The 19,292-nt window shown below is 17.2% G+C and overlaps 4 protein-coding genes across 4 annotated transcripts, besides 20 other annotated features; 2 read left to right on the top strand and 2 right to left on the bottom strand. All coding sequences in view use genetic code 6, as the record gives it.

Moving 5' to 3' along the window:
• Window positions 1-352: 352 nt before the first annotated feature.
• Window positions 353-385: a microsatellite.
• Window positions 386-1,824: 1,439 nt separating this feature from the next.
• Window positions 1,825-1,864: a microsatellite.
• Window positions 1,865-2,349: 485 nt separating this feature from the next.
• Window positions 2,350-2,386: a microsatellite.
• A 368-nt stretch (window positions 2,387-2,754) lies between these two features.
• Window positions 2,755-2,929: a microsatellite.
• Window positions 2,756-2,822: a microsatellite.
• Window positions 2,766-2,861: a microsatellite.
• Window positions 2,786-3,057: a microsatellite.
• Window positions 2,792-3,053: a microsatellite.
• A 1,898-nt stretch (window positions 3,058-4,955) lies between the features above and the next one.
• Window positions 4,956-5,000: a microsatellite.
• Window positions 4,970-5,000: a microsatellite.
• Window positions 5,001-6,117: 1,117 nt separating this feature from the next.
• Window positions 6,118-6,157: a microsatellite.
• A 533-nt stretch (window positions 6,158-6,690) lies between these two features.
• Window positions 6,691-6,921: a microsatellite.
• Window positions 6,698-6,921: a microsatellite.
• A 210-nt stretch (window positions 6,922-7,131) lies between these two features.
• Window positions 7,132-7,223: a microsatellite.
• Window positions 7,136-7,175: a microsatellite.
• Window positions 7,224-7,324: 101 nt separating the features above from the next.
• Window positions 7,325-9,618, bottom strand: IMG5_201060 (protein kinase domain protein; the record flags this gene model as incomplete). Its single annotated transcript, XM_004024000.1, has 12 exons — window positions 7,325-7,358; window positions 7,761-7,809; window positions 7,880-7,915; window positions 7,975-8,074; window positions 8,287-8,418; window positions 8,462-8,673; window positions 8,725-8,913; window positions 8,957-9,084; window positions 9,167-9,235; window positions 9,279-9,343; window positions 9,423-9,481; window positions 9,576-9,618. The coding sequence occupies 12 exons, from the start codon at window positions 9,616-9,618 to the stop codon at window positions 7,325-7,327; spliced, it is 1,116 nt and encodes a 371-aa protein (XP_004024049.1).
• Window positions 9,619-9,768: 150 nt separating this feature from the next.
• IMG5_201050 (MORN repeat protein) lies at window positions 9,769-11,305 on the bottom strand. Its single transcript, XM_004023999.1, has 5 exons — window positions 11,088-11,305; window positions 10,895-11,026; window positions 10,646-10,822; window positions 10,462-10,600; window positions 9,769-10,405 (listed from the first exon to the last, which is right to left on the bottom strand). The coding sequence occupies exons 1-5, from the start codon at window positions 11,288-11,290 to the stop codon at window positions 9,896-9,898; spliced, it is 1,161 nt and encodes a 386-aa protein (XP_004024048.1). The 5' UTR covers window positions 11,291-11,305; the 3' UTR covers window positions 9,769-9,895.
• Window positions 11,306-11,612: 307 nt separating this feature from the next.
• Window positions 11,613-14,906, top strand: IMG5_201040 (Rio2 kinase, putative; the record flags this gene model as incomplete). The annotated part of the gene is made up of 6 exons (XM_004023998.1): window positions 11,613-11,672; window positions 11,731-11,940; window positions 11,988-12,239; window positions 12,289-12,441; window positions 12,486-12,972; window positions 14,320-14,906. 6 exons carry the CDS (start codon window positions 11,613-11,615, stop codon window positions 14,904-14,906), a joined length of 1,749 nt encoding a protein of 582 aa, XP_004024047.1.
• Window positions 13,144-13,174: a microsatellite.
• A 1,221-nt stretch (window positions 14,907-16,127) lies between the features above and the next one.
• IMG5_201030 (protein phosphatase, putative) lies at window positions 16,128-17,367 on the top strand (the record flags this gene model as incomplete). Its single annotated transcript, XM_004023997.1, has 5 exons — window positions 16,128-16,277; window positions 16,322-16,741; window positions 16,797-16,872; window positions 16,992-17,260; window positions 17,317-17,367. The coding sequence occupies 5 exons, from the start codon at window positions 16,128-16,130 to the stop codon at window positions 17,365-17,367; spliced, it is 966 nt and encodes a 321-aa protein (XP_004024046.1).
• Window positions 16,754-16,788: a microsatellite.
• Window positions 16,901-16,927: a microsatellite.
• A 95-nt stretch (window positions 17,368-17,462) lies between the features above and the next one.
• Window positions 17,463-17,498: a microsatellite.
• Window positions 17,499-19,133: 1,635 nt separating this feature from the next.
• Window positions 19,134-19,184: a microsatellite.
• Between the last annotated feature and the right edge of the window lie 108 nt (window positions 19,185-19,292).

Below are 19,292 nucleotides of genomic sequence, written 5' to 3'. Positions count from 1 at the left end.
ATGCTATCCATAATAAATCTCCTTCCAAATTTATATTTATATTTAGTCTTTTAATCATTTTATGAAAATAATCAATATTTAAAGCAAAATCTAGAAATATTTCATATTTTTTTACTGAATTTCTTTATAATATATTCGCATTTCCTATTTCTAAATTTAATGCCTTTTATTTAATTTTTTTTTAATTTTTATTTTTTGTTACTTTCCATAAAACATTACTAGATGATAATTATTCTTGTTTTTCTTAATTAATTAATAATTTTTCAAACAAAAACATAAATTTAGATTATTAATATGTCTATATTATAATTTTTATTCGAAACTATTCATAATCTTTATCAAAAGTTATAAAATTATTATTTATTTTATTATCTATTTTTTTATTGGATGATCTTGAAGCAGATGAAGATGAAGAAGAAGAATTAAATTGTTAAATTAAATTATTTTTTTAACTAATTATACTATCTTAACGTGATTTACTAGAGTTCAACTTTTAAAGTCTTTTTTAAAGTTTTCTTTTCTACTTTTTATCATTTAAAAGTATATTATTTAATATTTTTGAGTTCAATAAGTTAAACTATTATACAAAAGGATTTATATCTTCTTCTTCCGAATCTGTAAGTGTTTCGTAAATAATGTTTTCTTGTGGAAATTCTTTCTCATTAATTAAAGGTGAAATTATATTCGTCTTCTTCATTGAATTTAATAAAAATAAGAATTTTTGAATAAGTAAAGGATATATTTATTTAAAAATTGAAATTTCAAGCTCTTAATTGGTTATTATTTATTAAATATTATCTACTAATTATGGTAAATTAACTAAAAATTCACGAATTAATTTAAATTATTTTCGAAAATGTCTATAAAAATTAATCTTTAAAATCTCAGAATCATATATAGTTTTTTTGATTTTTTCAGTAAGGTCAAGGTTTTAAATTATAAATTCGAAAATGATAAAATCCAGCTTTTTTTTAAGAAATTTTTATTTTAAAGACTCTAAATGAATTTAAGCTTGCTGATTAAAATAATGTATATTATTATGATTATATTAATTTTTATTATTATAAAATAATTTAAAATGAGGATATTTTTTTAATAAATGAGAAAGTGTTTAATTTAATTTATAATGGGTAATATTATCTTCGTATTTATTAATTTTTATAACTTTCAATTTTTTCGGGCTTTATATTTTTTAAGAAAATATTAATGGAAGTTTTTCTTATTTTACGCCAAATTAGGGAGATAATGATTTATTTTATTTTAAATTTTAAATTTTTAAAGGAGATATTTAATGACATTTTAGAGGTGAAAAAGTAGGAAAAAAAGCAGTTGTTTAATAAAGGTTTTATTGTTTTTTTAGAATTTCATTTTTTCTTTTTAAATTATTGTTTGTAGTATGGTAATATTATTATTTCAGATATAAATTATGTTATTTTTCTTTGAGGCAAAAAGTATTACTTAAATTTGCTTTTTGGTATTATTAATTCAGCTTTTTTTACAGATATTCTTTGTTTTTTAATAGAGTAAAGTCTTATTAAATTTAATCATTTAAATTTCTCATTGTTTTATTTTCGTAAAATTTAAAAGATTTGTCTTTTTCAATTTTTTTTTTTTCAAAATTTTCATGTTTTTAGAAATTATGATTTTCTAATTCTTCATCTTATTTTTTAGATTACATTTAAATTAATTAATCTATTGTTATTGATTGTTTTTAACGTTTACTTTTTTTTTAGCTTTGTTCTTCGTCATTTGATGATTATGAGGATTCTTCTATTATTATCAGGTCTTATTATACTTAAAAACGCTATTTTTAACTTAATTATTTTTGTACTTTAGGAATTTCACTTTGTACTTTAGGAATTTCTTTTAATATTATTTTAGATAGTATTTACTATTTTTTTTTATAAGAAAATATGTGTTTTGCTTTTATAAATAAAATATTAAATTACATTGCTTTTATTTAACTTTTATTCTGTACCTGGTTTCTAAATTTCAATTAAAAGTTTATCTTATATTTTTTATTTTATTTAAGTAACTTATTATTCTTAGACTTAAGAATTATTTAAACCATCTTAATTATTTTGAATAAAATTTTTAGGTGAATTCAATTCTATAAAATGAATATAATAAATAAGTTCATATAAATATATATTAAAAATAACATTCTTAATTATTTATATTTTCTGGTGATAATATTGAAAATATTTAGTTTTTTTAAAAAGAAACATTTGGAAATTAAGATAAATTATTATTAAAATTATATTATTTATTAAATTTAGTAATATTTTCATTTTATTCTTATTTAATATTATTATTAGTATTTTTAGAAGTCTTTTTAAAGATAAATTTAACCTTTTCTTAAACAGGAACCTTTTCTTAAACAGGATTATTTTTTTATCAATACTTTTACTTTAAAATTAATGTAAAAGAATTTTAATAAAATAATTATTATTACTTATTTACATTAGTTTATCGTTAATCTATTTTTATAATACTTATTTTTTTTGCAAAGTATTTAAACATTTTAAGCTTAATTTTAGATTTAATTTATTTGCTCCTAATTTTATTATTCTAATAATTCTTTTTACTTTTTTTATTGTTTATGATTATTTTTAGTTTACAAATAAAAATTAAATAATTAAAAAACTGATTTCAATATCTTCATATTATTTTTTTTTAAAGTCTACTTTTATTCCGTTTCTTATATTTGATTTGATAAGTTTTATATTTTTTCAAAGACTACATTTTTTTCTAAATTTTCTTTATTTATTTAATCTTCTTTTTTATTTTCTTTATTTATTTAATCTTCTTTTTTATTTTCTAAATTTTCTTTGTTTATTGAATTTTCTTTTTTATTTTCTAAATTTTCTTTGTTTATTGAATCTTCTTTTTTGTTTACTAAATTTTCTTTATTTATTGAATCTTCTTTTTTGTTTTATATATTTAAATTATTTATTAAATCTTCTTTTTTATTTTCTATATTATCTTTATTTATTAAATCTTCTTTTTTATTTTCTAAATTTAAATTATTTATTAAATCTTCTTTTTCATTTTCTATATAATCCTTTTTTTTTTTCTAAATTAAAAATTAAATTATATATTTACTTTATCTTGAATTTCTTTATTATATATATTTGTATCTTTTTTTTAAGAATTTTCTATTATTTTATGAAGACTTTATGATTTAATAAATAAAATGTCTTTTTTATTATTTTCTTCCAAATTTTTTGTTTTTTCAGTAAACTTTACTTACTTTAATTATTCTTGTATACTTTCTTTTCTACTTATTTTATTTAAAATATTATTATTAACAACTTTATAATCAATAAGTGCTTAATTTTCCTCATCATTACTTGAGAAGGAGCTACTATCGAAATTAAAATTTATATTGAAATTATTTTATTTATTTAAATCCTCATCAATAAATTAAACAGAAGTAGTATTTTGATTAATAAAACTTTATTGTTTACTATCTTTGTGAATTTTAAACTTTTATTTTGTTTTTACACTTTTAACATCATTTAATTCTTTTTTATTTTTCTCATTGTTTTTTTTTTCAAATTTAAAAGGCCATTTAAACAAAATATTATTTTTTAAGAACTCATCATTATGAAATAATTCATCTTTTTTTAGATATTAATTAATATATTTTAAACTATAGAAAGCATCTTCTTCTTTTTTTTTTCTTTTTTTCTCTTCTTAAATTTACGTTAAATATTCTTTTACAAATTCTTTTGATTCTTTTTAAATATATTTTATAATTTCTTTATTTTCTTCTGAATCACTCTCTGATATTTAGAAAAAATCTAACAAATTTATATATTCTTTATCCAAAACTCTTTTTTTTATTTCTTTCTCTATACATTTTTTATATAATTCTAATATATTTTTTAATTATTCATATAAAGGATAGTTAGATTAAGCTTTCTACTTTGCCTAATTAAACCAATACACTTCTCCTTTATCTGTAATTCTAAATCTCCATTATTAATCAGAATTTTTATTTTCTTATTTTTCTTGTTGTTGCAAAAATTCCACTAAAATAGAAATCAAATGAGCTTCTTCTGGAAGTTTAATATTAAATTCATTGCATAAAACAAATATATGATTATCATTTAGGTTAGAATTTTTTTTTTTATGCTTTTATTTATTTTAATAAAAACTTTCATTTTGTATTTATGAAAACACTACAATATTATCATCCATATCCTTATTATTTATTAAGCTTTTTCGTGTTTAAATATCATCTTGTTAATTATATCTTTATAGATTTTATTTAATAAACGAATTTCGAATATCTTCATGCTTATCATAGCATTTTAGAATTTGATATACTTTTTATTGCATATCAATAGAATATTTTCTATTTAAAATATCTAAAAAATTCATATTTTACCCATCTAAAATATATTAAGGTAATTATAATAATAATTTAGAATCTTACATGATTTATTATATAATAATTCTAATATAAAAAGTAGCAGGATGATTTAACAAAAGACTATTTGAAAGTTAATTCTAGTAGATTTTTTATTGAGTTTTCTGATCATAAAACTCTCTCCAGAAATAAGGCAATTTCATACAAATACAAATTCTGGCTAAAAATATAAATTTGGATTTTAAATAACGTTTAATTCGATTATTTATTTTGCTATTTCTTCTGGGTTTGCCCTTAAATAATTTTATTATTGGCACATTTTATTATGAAGTCTTTCTAAGGAATATTTTTAGTATTTTTCTATGTAATATTTTGTTGATTAATTAATTTCGTGTTCTTATATTAATAACTAAATGTCTTTCTTATTATTATAGTCATTTGATTAAATTTCCATTTTTTATATTTCTAATTATTTTAATAATTATTTGAACCTTAATTTTCCTTAAGAACCTTATTCGTACAAAAGGAAATCATTATTATTAGGTACTACTATCTTTTTTGATTAAAAATTAACATCATTATTAATAATACTAATATTATTATTATTAATACTATTATTATTTTTTGTAATTTTCGCAAGATTATTAATATTATCTTCAGGAGGTAATTTATCTTTAGACATTTTTAAGTTAGAATTACTTAAATTTTAATTCGTGTCATTTTAAGAATTTATAGTTTTTTAGGAATTAGTATTCTTTAGAGAATTTTAACTTATAATGCTTTAGTTATGACCTAATTTGTATATATTTTTTGGCTGAGAATTTGTGTTTTTGCTCGAAGAAATTTCTTTTTTTGAATTATTACTTAAACTTTCTTAATAAAGTTATATGAATTAAAGAATTTTGTTTTTGCTTTTTTAATTTTATAATTTCTGAATATCTTCTTTAGTATATTTCGATTAACTGAATATTTATAATTAATTTTATTCTTATAAACAGAATATATTTTAATATTTTAAAAAAGGATGAATCTATGTAGAAAACTAATCTTCTAAATTATAATAACAAATAGAATCAGGCATTAACTCCTTTTTCCAATTATTTGGAAATTCAAAAGATAAAATAAACTCTATTATTTTTTCAAATTATTCTTTTTCTTTTTCTGTTTTTAATCCTAAATTTTCTATTAGTAAATTTTTTTCAATTGTTTTTAATTTCTCTTCTTCTAATTATTTACGTAAATTCTTATTTTATAAACTTAATATTGTATTCCCTTTTTCAATACTTTTTTATCTATTATTGTTAACTGACTTGTCTATTTATTTATTCTCCTCTTCTGCTTTAAATAGCAGTTTATATTTTTATACAATCGGAGATTGCCTTTGTTATATGCTCTCGATTTTCGGTATACTCTCATTTTTAAGTTTATTATCATGTATGGCACTTTCTTTTACTTATATTTCTTATATATTATTTTGGTTTATATTTTTGGAGTTATCTATTGGATCCGTAGACCCTTGTGTAAAAACTTCACCTTCGAATCGAGATTTAGTAGAAAGTAAAGGAAACGATTAATCTAGTATATCAAGATTAGGTTTTTATGTTTCCTATGAAATTTATTACAATAATTATTCGTTACTCGTTTTATTTTAAATTATATAATTTTTATATAATATAATATAAATAATTATTTGTATTTATAATTAATTTTGATATTTTTATTTTGAGATAAAAAAGAGGAAAAAAAAAATATATAAAAAAAAAAAAATGACTATAAAAATTATTATTAGAAGCATAAATAATAATATCTAAGATATGGAAATCTAAGTTCCTGTTATATGGAATTTAACAAAGTTAAAAACATTTATTTTGTAAAATCATCCATAATTAAGTGGTTATTAAAATAGTCATTTTAAATTAATGTTAAGTACAGGATAATAATTAGAATAAGAAAAAGAATAATTATAAAAATATACAAAACATTAAAAATAAATTATTATTTTTATTGAAATTGAAAAAAAATAAAGCGAAGCAGTTCAAAATAATGAAAAAGAATAATTAAATATAAAGAATGGATACTAAAAAAATATATTATTTTAAGAATATATATAAAAAATATCAATGGTTTCTAATATAAATATTTTAGATGAAAAAGAAATTCTAATAAATTATATGCCATTATTTAATAAAAAATTGAATTTATAAAAAATATTTCAAAAAAATAATTAAAATATTGAAAATTGTAAAAGCACAACAAAATATATATAATAAATAAATAATATAGAAAAATAAAATAGAAGAACTAGTAACTAAAATAATGATAATAATAAAGATAATAATAAAGATAATAATAAAGATTATAATAAAGATAATGAAAAAGATAATAATAAAGATAGTAATAATAATAATAATAATAATAATAATAATAATAATAATAATAATAATAAAAAAAAAGTAATAAAATTGATAATAAAAATGAATATAATAAAATTGATAATAAAAATGATAATTTAATATAATATAATAATAATAATAAAAATAATATTTTTTAATTGAATATTAATAACTTATAAAATTAATAAGTTAATAATTATTTTTTTTATTTAAAAGATGAATTTTTATTCCATTTCTTGAATATACTTTTTATAATAATAATTTTTATATCATTATAAAGATATTTAAAAGGATATTTTATTATTTTATTAATAATAATAATAATATTTTATTATCATAAATCATATATTAAATTCATATTAATTATAATAATAAAATAATAAATATAATAATAATAAAATAAAAATTTTATATTAATAATTAATAATAATATTAATAATAATAATAATAATCGATTACTGATTAAATTAGTTTTAAATAGAATTATCTATAGGATTAATAATATATTGTTTAATCAAGTTTATAATCATGTATTAATAACATGTTATTAAATTCAACCACAGTTAAATAATAAATTTAAAATTAAACTAACAAAAATTAAGATTATAACATTTTTATGCTCTAATAAGCATAATACTAATTAAAATTACAATAGAGTAAAAATCAATTATATGAATAAGTAGATAAATAATCGAATCTATAATCTTAAGAATAATTAATTCATAGTTTATAAAATAAAGATTATTTATTTGAAAATAATAATTACTAATATAAAGAAGAAGATAATAAAGACAATAAAAATTTATGAAAAATATTTAGTTTATATTATTATTAAAAAAAAGAAAATATTATAAAAAAATATAATTTTAGATTAAGTTTATAATAATAATATTTATATATTTATACACATTATATCATTTTATAATATATTTTTTTTTATTTATTTGTAATATTATATTTTATTAAAAAAATATAATATTATTAATTACTCATTATTTTGAATTTTAAACAGAGTTTAACACTAATCCTTAATTTTAGCTAAAGTGAATTTAATTATTATAATTAATACTTAAATTTTATTATTATAAACATGTATATTATTCTTTACTATTTGTATTATCATAAGTATATCCATCAAATAAATCTACGAATAATAAAATAAAAATTTTATTAAAAAAAACATATTTAAAAAAATATAAAAACTTTAAATTGAGTTTCTTCTTAAAAGTATCTAGTTTTATATTATTTAATTATTATCAGTATTATTTCTATCTTCATATATATAAAAATTATTCTCTTAATTCTATTTTTAATTTTTATAAATAAAATATTATATTTTTATAAATTATTTTAATTAATTTGTATTTTTTTTAAAAAAATATATTTTTTTTAAAAAAAAAAAACCATTATTATTTTTTTTTTTTCGTATTTTTTTTCTTTTTTAAATTGTCTTTTAAATTACAGAATAAATAATAAAACATTATAAAAAATTAATATTTAAGTTTTAATGTTTACTGGAGGAATAAATGGCGCTACTATTTCTTTATTAAAATGTTTTTCCCAAGGATAGTCTTTAAACCAAATGTGGTTTTTTACTTCTTAAGGACCTTTAGAGCCTAATCTATTAATTGATTTCCTTTAAATAAGCTTAACATAAATGAAAATAATAAATTTGTTAATAAAAAAATACTCTGTTAACAAAATCCGCGGCTTCTAAACTCCATCCTTCAGGCATCTCATCATGTTTTATCTACACTTATTTTGCTAAAATTTAATCTCTTATTTCTTATCTTGTTTTTCCTATATATGGCCTTTTTCCAAGCATAGTTTCGTAAACTATTACTCCTAAAGCAAAGTAGTCTGCTGAAATTCCATGATTTTATCTACACATAACTTCGGGAGCTTTTTGTTAAATTTAATTATGTTTATATATAATTTAATATTTTAAAATACCCATATAACCAGGAGTTCCACTTGTATCCTATTAATTTTCAGGCTTCCATTATCTTGCTATTCCAAAATCTGTTATCCTTATATAACCCTTTAAATCAAATAATATATTTTCTGGTTTTATATCTCGATGTAATATCACATTTGAATGTAAATACTCTAATCCTATTATTATACAAGCTGCTATAAATTCTAATTTTTTATTATTTTTAGTTTTTTATTTCTTCTTTTTTACTTGTTTATTATTCGTTAAATTAACGATAACGACATAAATGATAACGTAAATCACCGCCTTCTAATAAATCCATTACTAAATATAAATTTGATTTATCTTAAAATGCAAACATCATATTTATTATAAATCTATTTGTTTTTAAAGTAAATTAAAATAGTTTAAATAAAAATTTTCATTTTTTTTTTCAAGTTAATATTTTTTTTTATATACGGATGATTAAGTGTTGATAATAATAGGCGTTCATTCATTATTGAATTTATACTTTTTTTTGAAATAATTCTAATTTTAATTTTAATTATTTATCAATATATTTTTTTTTTACTTTGCTTTACTCATCTCTTTTAATGCATATTCTCTTCTATTTTTTTTCATTTCAATCTTCCATACCTGTTTCACAAGTATTTTTTTTATTTATATATATTTAATATTGATTTAAGTTTTATTTTAGTTATATTTTTATTATTACTTTACCAAAACCACCTTTTCCAATTACAAATAAAAATTAAATATTTTTAATAGATAGTTCTTGATATTTAATTTTAAAAAATAAAAATAAATATAATATAAATTTAAATTATATTTATAATCTTTTTTTTGAACATATTAAAAAATAATTTACTTTAATCGCTAATGTTTTAATTTTTTGTTGTACAGTTTCCCATTTTTTATTAAACCACTAGATTTTTTTAATATTTTAATATTCCGAAATTATATTAGTTAATTAATAATGGTTTTAAAGGTATTTTTTTATTTTTGAAATAAACAAATGATTGTAATAATAAAATTTTAATAATAAATAATTAAATAAAATTAGTAAATAAAAGTTAAAAGTAATAAAAAAAACAAAACAAAAGTCATCGAAACTAAAAATAATAAATAAAATAATAGTTATTAAATTATCATAAAAATATTAGAATTTTTAGCAGAAAAAATAGTCATTCAAACAGGTGCCACGTTGTCTTTAAAATAGCCTTAAATACAATTTCCATCAGCTTAAGTAATTTTTCCATATCCATTAATTTAATCATCTTTCCATTCTCCATTATAAGTTTATCCATTATTCCATTAATAAAAACCTTATCCATTTCTTTCGCCATTAACCCATAATCCATTATAAAAATCTTTATTTTAGAATTCATATAAACCTTATCCATGTTTTTCCCCATTTAACCATTTACCTTAATATTTATCTCCATTGACCATGTTAAAAGTGCCAAATCCATTTATTTGATCAAACTCCCATTATCCTTCGTATCTATCTCCATTTTTATAATAGCAAATTCCTTTTCCGTGTCTTTAACCATCATTAAATTCGCCTTAATATCTATCTCCATTTCCCATCAAAAATAAACCTATTCCATCTTATTAATCGTTTTTCCAATTTCCTTCATATTTTCCACCATCTTAGAGATATAAAATTCCTATGCCATGTCTACATCCATTTACCCACTAAATTTTTATATAATGATAAAATATTATTTTTATTAAAAAAAATATTTTTATACCTCACCATCATATTTTTTATTATCAGGATAATGCATTATTCCTTTTCCATTCGCTAAATCATCTGAAAAGTTTCCTTCGAATTTGCTTCCGTCTATATAATTAATAATCCCAAAACCAAATTTTTTACCTTTTTTCCATCTTTTTTTTAATAATTTTTTTAATTTATTTTATTAAAATAATTACCCTCCTTCGTATTTATTACCTTATGAATAATAATAAATACCTTTTCCATCTCTTTCCCCTTTTTTCCATTCACCTTCATATTTTTCTCCTATAATACTATAATTATATACACCATAACCTTCTTTCAAATCATTATGCCAGTTTCCTTAGTAAATGTTTCCATTAGCATAATAATAACTAAATTTATATTTTTTAAGTTAGGATTTTTTTTTTTATAAGTTTAATATTGCTTTTATATATTTTACATACGTTCCACGACCATTCTTCCTTCCATTTAAAACTTATCCTTCATATCTTTCGCCATTACAAAATATATAAACCCCATTTCCATTTTATTGGTCGTTTTTCCAATCTCCTAAATATAAGTCTTAATTAGAATATCTAATAAATTATTTATTATTTTTGTTAAATATATAATTTTTTATATAAAATATGATTTTACGTATGTATTCCTTTTCCCTCCCTTATATTATTTTAAGATATTTAGCCTATATAAAAGGAACGGTCTGGATAATTTATTGTATTATATCCATTACTTTATATATATTATCTATTAAATTCACTTACTAATTTTTATTTTTCTATTAAAAGTGGGTTTTAATATTCAATTATTGTATTTTTTGATTAAGTTTAAAAAATAGACATTAATGAATTTTTTTTATAATATATTTATGGTTGTTTTAATAAAATAAATTATTATTCTATTAATATTAATGTTTTTAATTTATTCGGCTATTTTATTAATGTTTGTTTTAAATAAATATTTATAAATTTAAAATAATATAAATATATTTATGTTTTTTATAAAATAATACAAAATTAAAAACTAAATAATTTATACAAAATTAAAATAATAATAAAAATAAATAGAAGTAAACTAAAGAAAACATGAAATTAGACCCATCAGTATAAAAAAAATATAAATTAACTTAATTAAATAAATGAAATTAAAAAGTATTTATAATATATGTCTAAAGATGAGTTTCGTATTTTAACAGCAATTGAAATAGGTATGAGAAATCACGAGGTTTTTAATTCTATAATATCAAAAATCATATATATATATATATATATATATTGATTAGTTTGTGCCACTTAATTTAATTGAAAGAATATCTCACTTAAAGCGTGGATGCACGAGTAAAGTTATAAAATCGGTATTAAAAAACAAATTGGTATTCCATTAAAACAAGCAATGTAAAAAAATTTAGTAATATTTTTTTTTTTTAATAAATTAATTAATAGATGACGGTTATAAATTAACATATCTTGGATACGATTATTTAGCTTTATAAGTAATATATACATATATTATTTAAAATATTTTGTTTTTATCATATAGGTATTTATGAGAAGAGGACATATTAAAGATGTTATTGGGAAAGTAGGTTGTGGAAAAGAATCTGATATTTATAAATGCACAAATGAAAATGGAGATTTTGTAATTTTGAAATTTACAAGATTAGGAAGAACATCATTTAAAACAATAAAAAAGAACAGAGATTACATTTAACACAGAACTAGTTATAGTTGGCTTTATCTTTCAAGGCTTTCTGCAATAAAAGAATTTTCGTTTATGGATCTACTTTACAAAGTAATAAAAGAAAACTGTATTTTTTTTTGATTTAAAAATATATAAAAAGAACAAATTCCCAACACCAGTTCCTATCGATTAAAATAGACATGGAATAGTAATGAGTTTAGTAGAAGGTTGTAATTTACAAAATGTAGCATAATTAAATGAACCTTAAAAAGTATTTGAATAATGTATGGATTAAATTAAAAGATTAGCAGAAGTAAATTACAAATAATTTTTTTTTATTAATATTAAAATAAAAAGTGTGGTTTAATTCATTCAGATTTCAACGAATTTAATCTAATGATTAAATAAAATGAAGAAATAGTAATGATAGATTTTCCTTAAATGGTAAGTACAAAGCATAAAAATGCAGAATTTTACTTTAATAGAGATGTTGAATGTATTCATGTATTTTTCGAAAGGAGATTTTATTATTAATCTTAATATACTTTGGATTTTAGTAAAATAAATAGGATTAATGATCTTGATATTTAAGTTAAGGCATCTGGATTTGTTAAAAAAGAAATAAAAAATATCGATGACTTTGACATTGACTTAAGAGAAAGTGATAGTGAAGGTGATGATGATGATGAATTTGATAATTAAAGTGAAGATGAAGAAAATTAGAATGAAATTAGATAAGAATCTAGTGATAATAATCAGTAAGAAAACGAAGAAGATTAAGAAGAAATCGTTTATGACGAAAATAATAAATAAGAACATACTAATGATATAAAAGATTTATATAGTAAATATAATAAATAAGACAAAAATAAAAAAGTCTAAAATTAAAATGATGTGAATCAAAAAGTAGATTATGATTTAAATTCTTTAAGCAATTTATCAGATATTTCACCAAATGATATATAGAATTTATAAGAATAAAATTAAGAACTTTTTTCAGATGATGAAGAAGAAAAAAAGTAAAAAAAAGAAAAGAAAAAAAAGAATTTCAAAAATAATGCTGATCTTTAGAAAGATTTGAAAAATATATAAATTGATGAATAAAATTTAGTTGAAAAGGCTAAATCTTTTATAAAAAAATAATAGTAAAAATAATTTAAATAAAAACTTAAAATATAAAAGAAAAGTACAAAGTAAAAAGAAAAAATTAATGTTGGAGATTATTGATTTACATTAATTAATTAATATTTTTTTATTATTTCATTACTCTAATTTGTTTTTTATATTTTAGATTAAATTAAAAAAAAAAATTAACAAATTTATTTTAAAAATAAACATTATAATACATTTAATATATTTATTAAAAATATTTAGTATGAATTTTCTTTTAATATTTAATGAGTTTATATTTTATATTGTATTTTCTTAAAAAAAATTTTATTAAATATAAAAATTATATATAGATTTTTATTATTATAATTTTAAACATATATTAAAATTTGTAATTTTTATAATAGACTCTTATTTTAATTATATATTTAAAAAAAACATTTACATTTATATAATATTTTGATTTATTCTCTTTATTAACTTTATAAAATGCGTATTATATCTAATTAAAAAAGAACATGCTTAATTTAATATATTTTTTAGAAAATAAAATATTTTTGAATATAATAATTCTTATATATTTAATAAAATCTATTTTATCAGAATAAAAAATATTATTATTTTCAATATAAATTTAAAAAAATAAAAAATACAATAATTAAAATAAATAAATAAAAATAACAATATTTACCTATCGTCTTTATTTTTATTAATAAAAATCATTAATTAAAAGAAAAAAAACTAAATTAAAAAATCTAAACTTAGTATTAAAATAAAATGTTGACAATTAAAAATTAAATTTGTGAATAAAAAAGCTTAGGAAATTTAAATCATTTTTTTGAAGATGATGTTTTAAATATGAAAAATTATATCTTGAAAAAAAAACTTGGTGAAGGTTCATTTGCAAATGTATATTTAGGAGAATTTACTTTAAATAAAAAATAATATGCAATAAAAGTTTTTAAAGATACTATATAATCAAATTCATCCTATAAAAGAGAAACTTAATTTTTAAAGTTAGTTTAAAGTATGCCTTTTTGTTAACATATAGTCTGTTCGACTTAAAATTTTGATTTTAAAGGTATAAAAGTTATAATAACTAAGTATTATGAAAATGGTTGTCTTTTAGATTTTATAAATGAAAACTATCCTTTGAATAATAACTTAATAAAGAAAATAATCAAACAAATAATTGCTGCAATTAACTATTTACATGAAAATAGAATTGCCCATCTTGATATTAAACCTGAAAATATTTTTTTGGACGAAAATTTGGATGTTGTTTTAGGAGATTTTGGTCTAAGTTTAGAATATGGAAGCCAAAATTAAGAAATCAGAGAATTCAACATCGGAACTCCTGGATATATTTTACCTGAAGTTTACATGAGAAAACCTTATCTTCCCATACATGCTGACCTTTTTGCAGCTGGAGTTCTCCTTTTTGCAATTTGCACAAAGAATTTGCCGTTTATGCATAATACAACTTCATATGGAATATTTGCTTCTTAAAATTAAATATATTGGAAAAATATCAGAAGACTTATACAAGGAAGAAGTGAGTGCTTAACTGAATCTTTTATCGATATTTTTACTAAAATGGTTTATTTTAATCCTAATTAGAGAATTTCTGTGGATGAAATTCTTAATCATTAATGGATGTAGAATTGACATTATTAATATTAAATTAGACTTGGGTAATATATATACTCTTATACAACTGTACATATATAAGTAATTATTATATATAATGGCTTTGGAAAAAATCGAAATTATGAATAATATTATAATTTGAGATTATTTAAATAAAAAATAGATTTTTTTATTAATGATCTTTTTATTTCTTGTTTTTAATACCTTTATTATTTTGAATATGATGAAAATACATAGTTACAGAAATTAAAAAAAGATAAAATTTTAAATTTTAAAAGAAATTTTAAAAATATTGTTAGAAAAAAATATATAAATAATACTAAAAAAAAATTATATATAAATATAAATTAACAATTGTATTTTATATTACTTATATTTATTTTTTTATTTTTTATATAATAATATAATTTTTTCTTAAATAAAATAATTAAAAAAGTTTTTTACCAATTTTTAACATCAATATTTTGTTAATTGTATTAAAAAAAAAATATATAAGTAATATATCTTATATTATTTATTTAATATATATATATAATATTAAAATTAAATTATTACATTACCAATATAATAATCAATATGTCTTATATTTTTTATTATTATTTATATTAAAATTAAATTATTAAGAATTAAAATTGTTTTATATATTTATTATATTAAAAAGAAAATATATATATTATATCTATTAAATCTAAAATAAATATAATTTATTTTTTAAAATATATAATTATATAAATTATGAGTTTATTATTAAACAATATATTTAAATCATAATATATTAATAAAATATCAACAATATTTAAAACTGTATATTATATGTATTAATATATTTATATTTTTTAAAAAAAATTAATAAAAAAAGCGATAAAAAATAGATAATTTCCTTTTTTTTAGTATATTGAGTATATAAAATAAATTATAGAAAATATAAAAAAATAATACATAAAAAAAAATTATAATCTCAAAATAAATAATTTACTATAATTTATATTATTTTTAATTTTTATTGAACTTTAAATTAATTAAATTTTTAATTCATATTTTGAGAAATTTTTAAATATTTATTTATCTAATAATATTTTTTTTAAATTTTATTTATAATAATTCATATTTTATAATTTCATTATTAATATATAAAACAAATTTAAATAAATAAAAATAAAATTTGTAAAGAAAATATAATTAAATTATAAATTATAACATTTATTAAAAAACAAAATAAAATATTTTAACAATCATATAATGGCAAATGTAACTGATTTAGATTAAATAATAGAAACATTGAAAAAATGTGAGTATATAAAAGAAAGTGAAGTAAAAATTTTATGCAATAAAGCGAGAGAAATATTAGTCGAAGAAAGTAATGTACAAAGAGTAGATGCACCTGTTACAGTAAATAAAAAAATAAAAAAAAATAAAGCAAGTAAATAAAAAAGATATGTGGAGATATTCATGGTTAATTTTATGATCTAATAGAACTTTTTACAGTTGGAGGAGAATGTCCAGATACAAATTATTTATTTTTGGGGGATTTTGTAGATAGAGGTTATCATTCAGTAGAAACATTTTTATTATTACTAGCATTAAAAGTACTTTATTTAATATATCAATAAAAAATAAAAAATAAAAAGGTTAGATATCCAGATAGAATGACATTAGTCCGTGGAAATCATGAAAGTAGATAAATAACTTAAGTTTATGGTTTTTATGATGAATGTCTTAGAAAATTTGGTTCTTTAAATGTTTGGAGATATTGTACTGAAATTTTTGATTATTTATCTCTTTCAGCAATTATAGAAGATAAATTTTATAGTGTCCATGGAGGACTTTCACCTTTAATAAAAACTTTGGATGATGTATATAGACATATATATTTTTTTTGATTAATATTTTTTTTTTATTATTTTATAGATTATAGTTATTGATAGAAAATAAGAAGTACCTCATGATGGAGCTATGTGTGATTTAATGTGGAGCGATCCAGATGGTAAATAAGTACACATATTTTATTTATATTTTTTGTTTTTTGTTTTTTGTTTTTTTTGTTTTAATTGTTTTTTATATGTTTTTAAGTTGATATTTTATTTAATTATTTTTAATTTTTAGAAATCGAAGGTTGGGCTGTAAGTCCTAGAGGCGCTGGATATTTATTTGGGTAAGATGTTGTTGAAGAATTTAATAGACATAATAATGTGGAATTAATTACTAGGTCACATTAGTTGATTATGGATGGATTCAAAAATATGTTTAATGATTAACTTTCTACTGTATGGTCTGCTCCTAACTATTGTTATAGATGTGGAAATATTGCAGCTATATTAGAATTAGATGAAAATCTATAGAAGACATTTAAAACTTTCGAAGCAGCTGAATAGGTATGCCTATTTTTTCTGTTTTCATTAATTATTTATATTTTTAATTATAAAAAAAGGATAACAAAGGTATAATTGCAAAAAAAAATATACCTGAATATTTTCTATGATAAAATATATATAATTATATAACTTTTATTTTGTTTTATCTTGTAGAATAATTTTTATAGTAAATTTTTTAATTTTTTTAGTATATTCGTAATTATTAAAAATAATTATTTTTTAAAAATAAAATTTTTTAGACATTTTATAATATTATATAAATGTTAAACTATTCAATTAAATATCATATTATTTTATTGTAAATATTGATTAATTAATTTTTTATCCATATGTTAAAATATCGAAATTATACAATAATAAAAATAATTAAATATTCAAAATTATTTTTAAACAAATAATACTAATTATAAAAAATAATTAAATATTTTTTAAAATATTAATAATAAAAATGAATAACTCAAATATAGATATTAATATATTTAATAAAAGTTAAATAAATAATAAATAGAAAAGTAAATTCACACCAAAATCTCATTTATAATATTTAAACAACATATCTTTAAAAAAAGGATTTAGTAGTCATTTGGATTAAAATTCGAAATTTTAATCTAAATTAATTAATGAGACTAAAAAAAATGAATGCCTATTTAAAAAAAATGAAATTAATGACTAAAATTATCTTAAAATAAATATTCAAAATAAATTAAAAAATAGTTTAACAATCGCGTATAATGATAATGATAATGTTTTGATAAACAGTTTGAAGAATTCATTGAATTTAAACAGTCAGCAAAATAGCATAAACCAATAGTTATTAGAATTAAAAAATTAGTATAATTATAAAAATTTGAGGCAAAGCGTTAATCTGTAAAAATATATATTTATATGATTGTATATTAAAATTAATACAGTCTAAAGACCAGTAAATCTTTTCATTAAAACTCTTTTATATAAAGACAAAGCTCATTTTTTAAAAAAAGTTCTATTAATAAAAAAGAAAATAATCTTTTGAATTCAAAATTTGATTTGTATATGAATAAATCCTAAGATATTAAAAGTATTATTAAAGAAAAGAAAAAAATTGAAAAAGATTAACAATATGAAAAATTTATTTTTATTAACAAATAAAAGTAGATAAATTAATATTAAAATAAATTTAATAACTCGGACAATAATTTCTAAAAAATTATTAGTTAATATAAAAAGAATTTGAATTTACATATTAATAATAATGAAAATATGTACAAAAGCTTAAGAATCGAATAGAAAAAATATGATAGCATATATTAAAATAAAGAAAAAAAAATTTTTCAAATGAATTTTAATGCTTATGATAAATAACGAGTCAAAAAAAAAGAGAGTTTATAGTTTTTTAATAAATTAAAGTACACTATTATTTTATAAATATTTTTAATATATATTTATTAGTAATATGTTTTTAAGCGATTATTAAAATTTAAGGTCTTCTTATGCGCTTTAAAATCCTTTAAATTCTCTCAAAAGTAGTATATATGTTTAAAACTAACAACAACAACAACAGTTTGATTATATTTAGAATTCTCCAAATATAAAAATATATAATTCTAATCCTCCATTATCAATATAAAATAATAATTTTACTTTAAATTTATGTTAATTTAACACTAATGATATAAACAATCCTTAAGAATATAATAATTAAGATTCTATCGAAAAAATTAAAGATTAGAGTTTGAATTTAGATAAGTGTATATTTCCTAATATTTAGTAATTTTATTGTGCAGAAAAAGAATAAAAATGTAAATAGTTATAGAATAGTATTTTTGATTAAGTAAAGCCTTCTAAATAATTATCAAATTTATTCAATATAAATAAAATTCACATATAAGAATAAAATTTAAAATAAAAAAAATTTTAAATAATTTAACTATAAAATAAATTTTAATAAGAATAAATAGAAGGATAATACATTAATTTACAAAGAAATATTTTTTAAAAAAAGACTTGTATAAGTGATTTTTAAATAGGAAAATGTTTAGGAAGAGGAAAATTT

The sequence above is a fragment of the Ichthyophthirius multifiliis genome (genome assembly GCF_000220395.1).
Source record: "Ichthyophthirius multifiliis unplaced genomic scaffold scaff_1120509251425, whole genome shotgun sequence".
Classification (NCBI taxonomy): domain Eukaryota; phylum Ciliophora; class Oligohymenophorea; order Hymenostomatida; genus Ichthyophthirius; species Ichthyophthirius multifiliis.
Note: the sequence above shows the minus strand (reverse complement) of the source record. Positions and strands in the feature narration are given on the sequence as shown.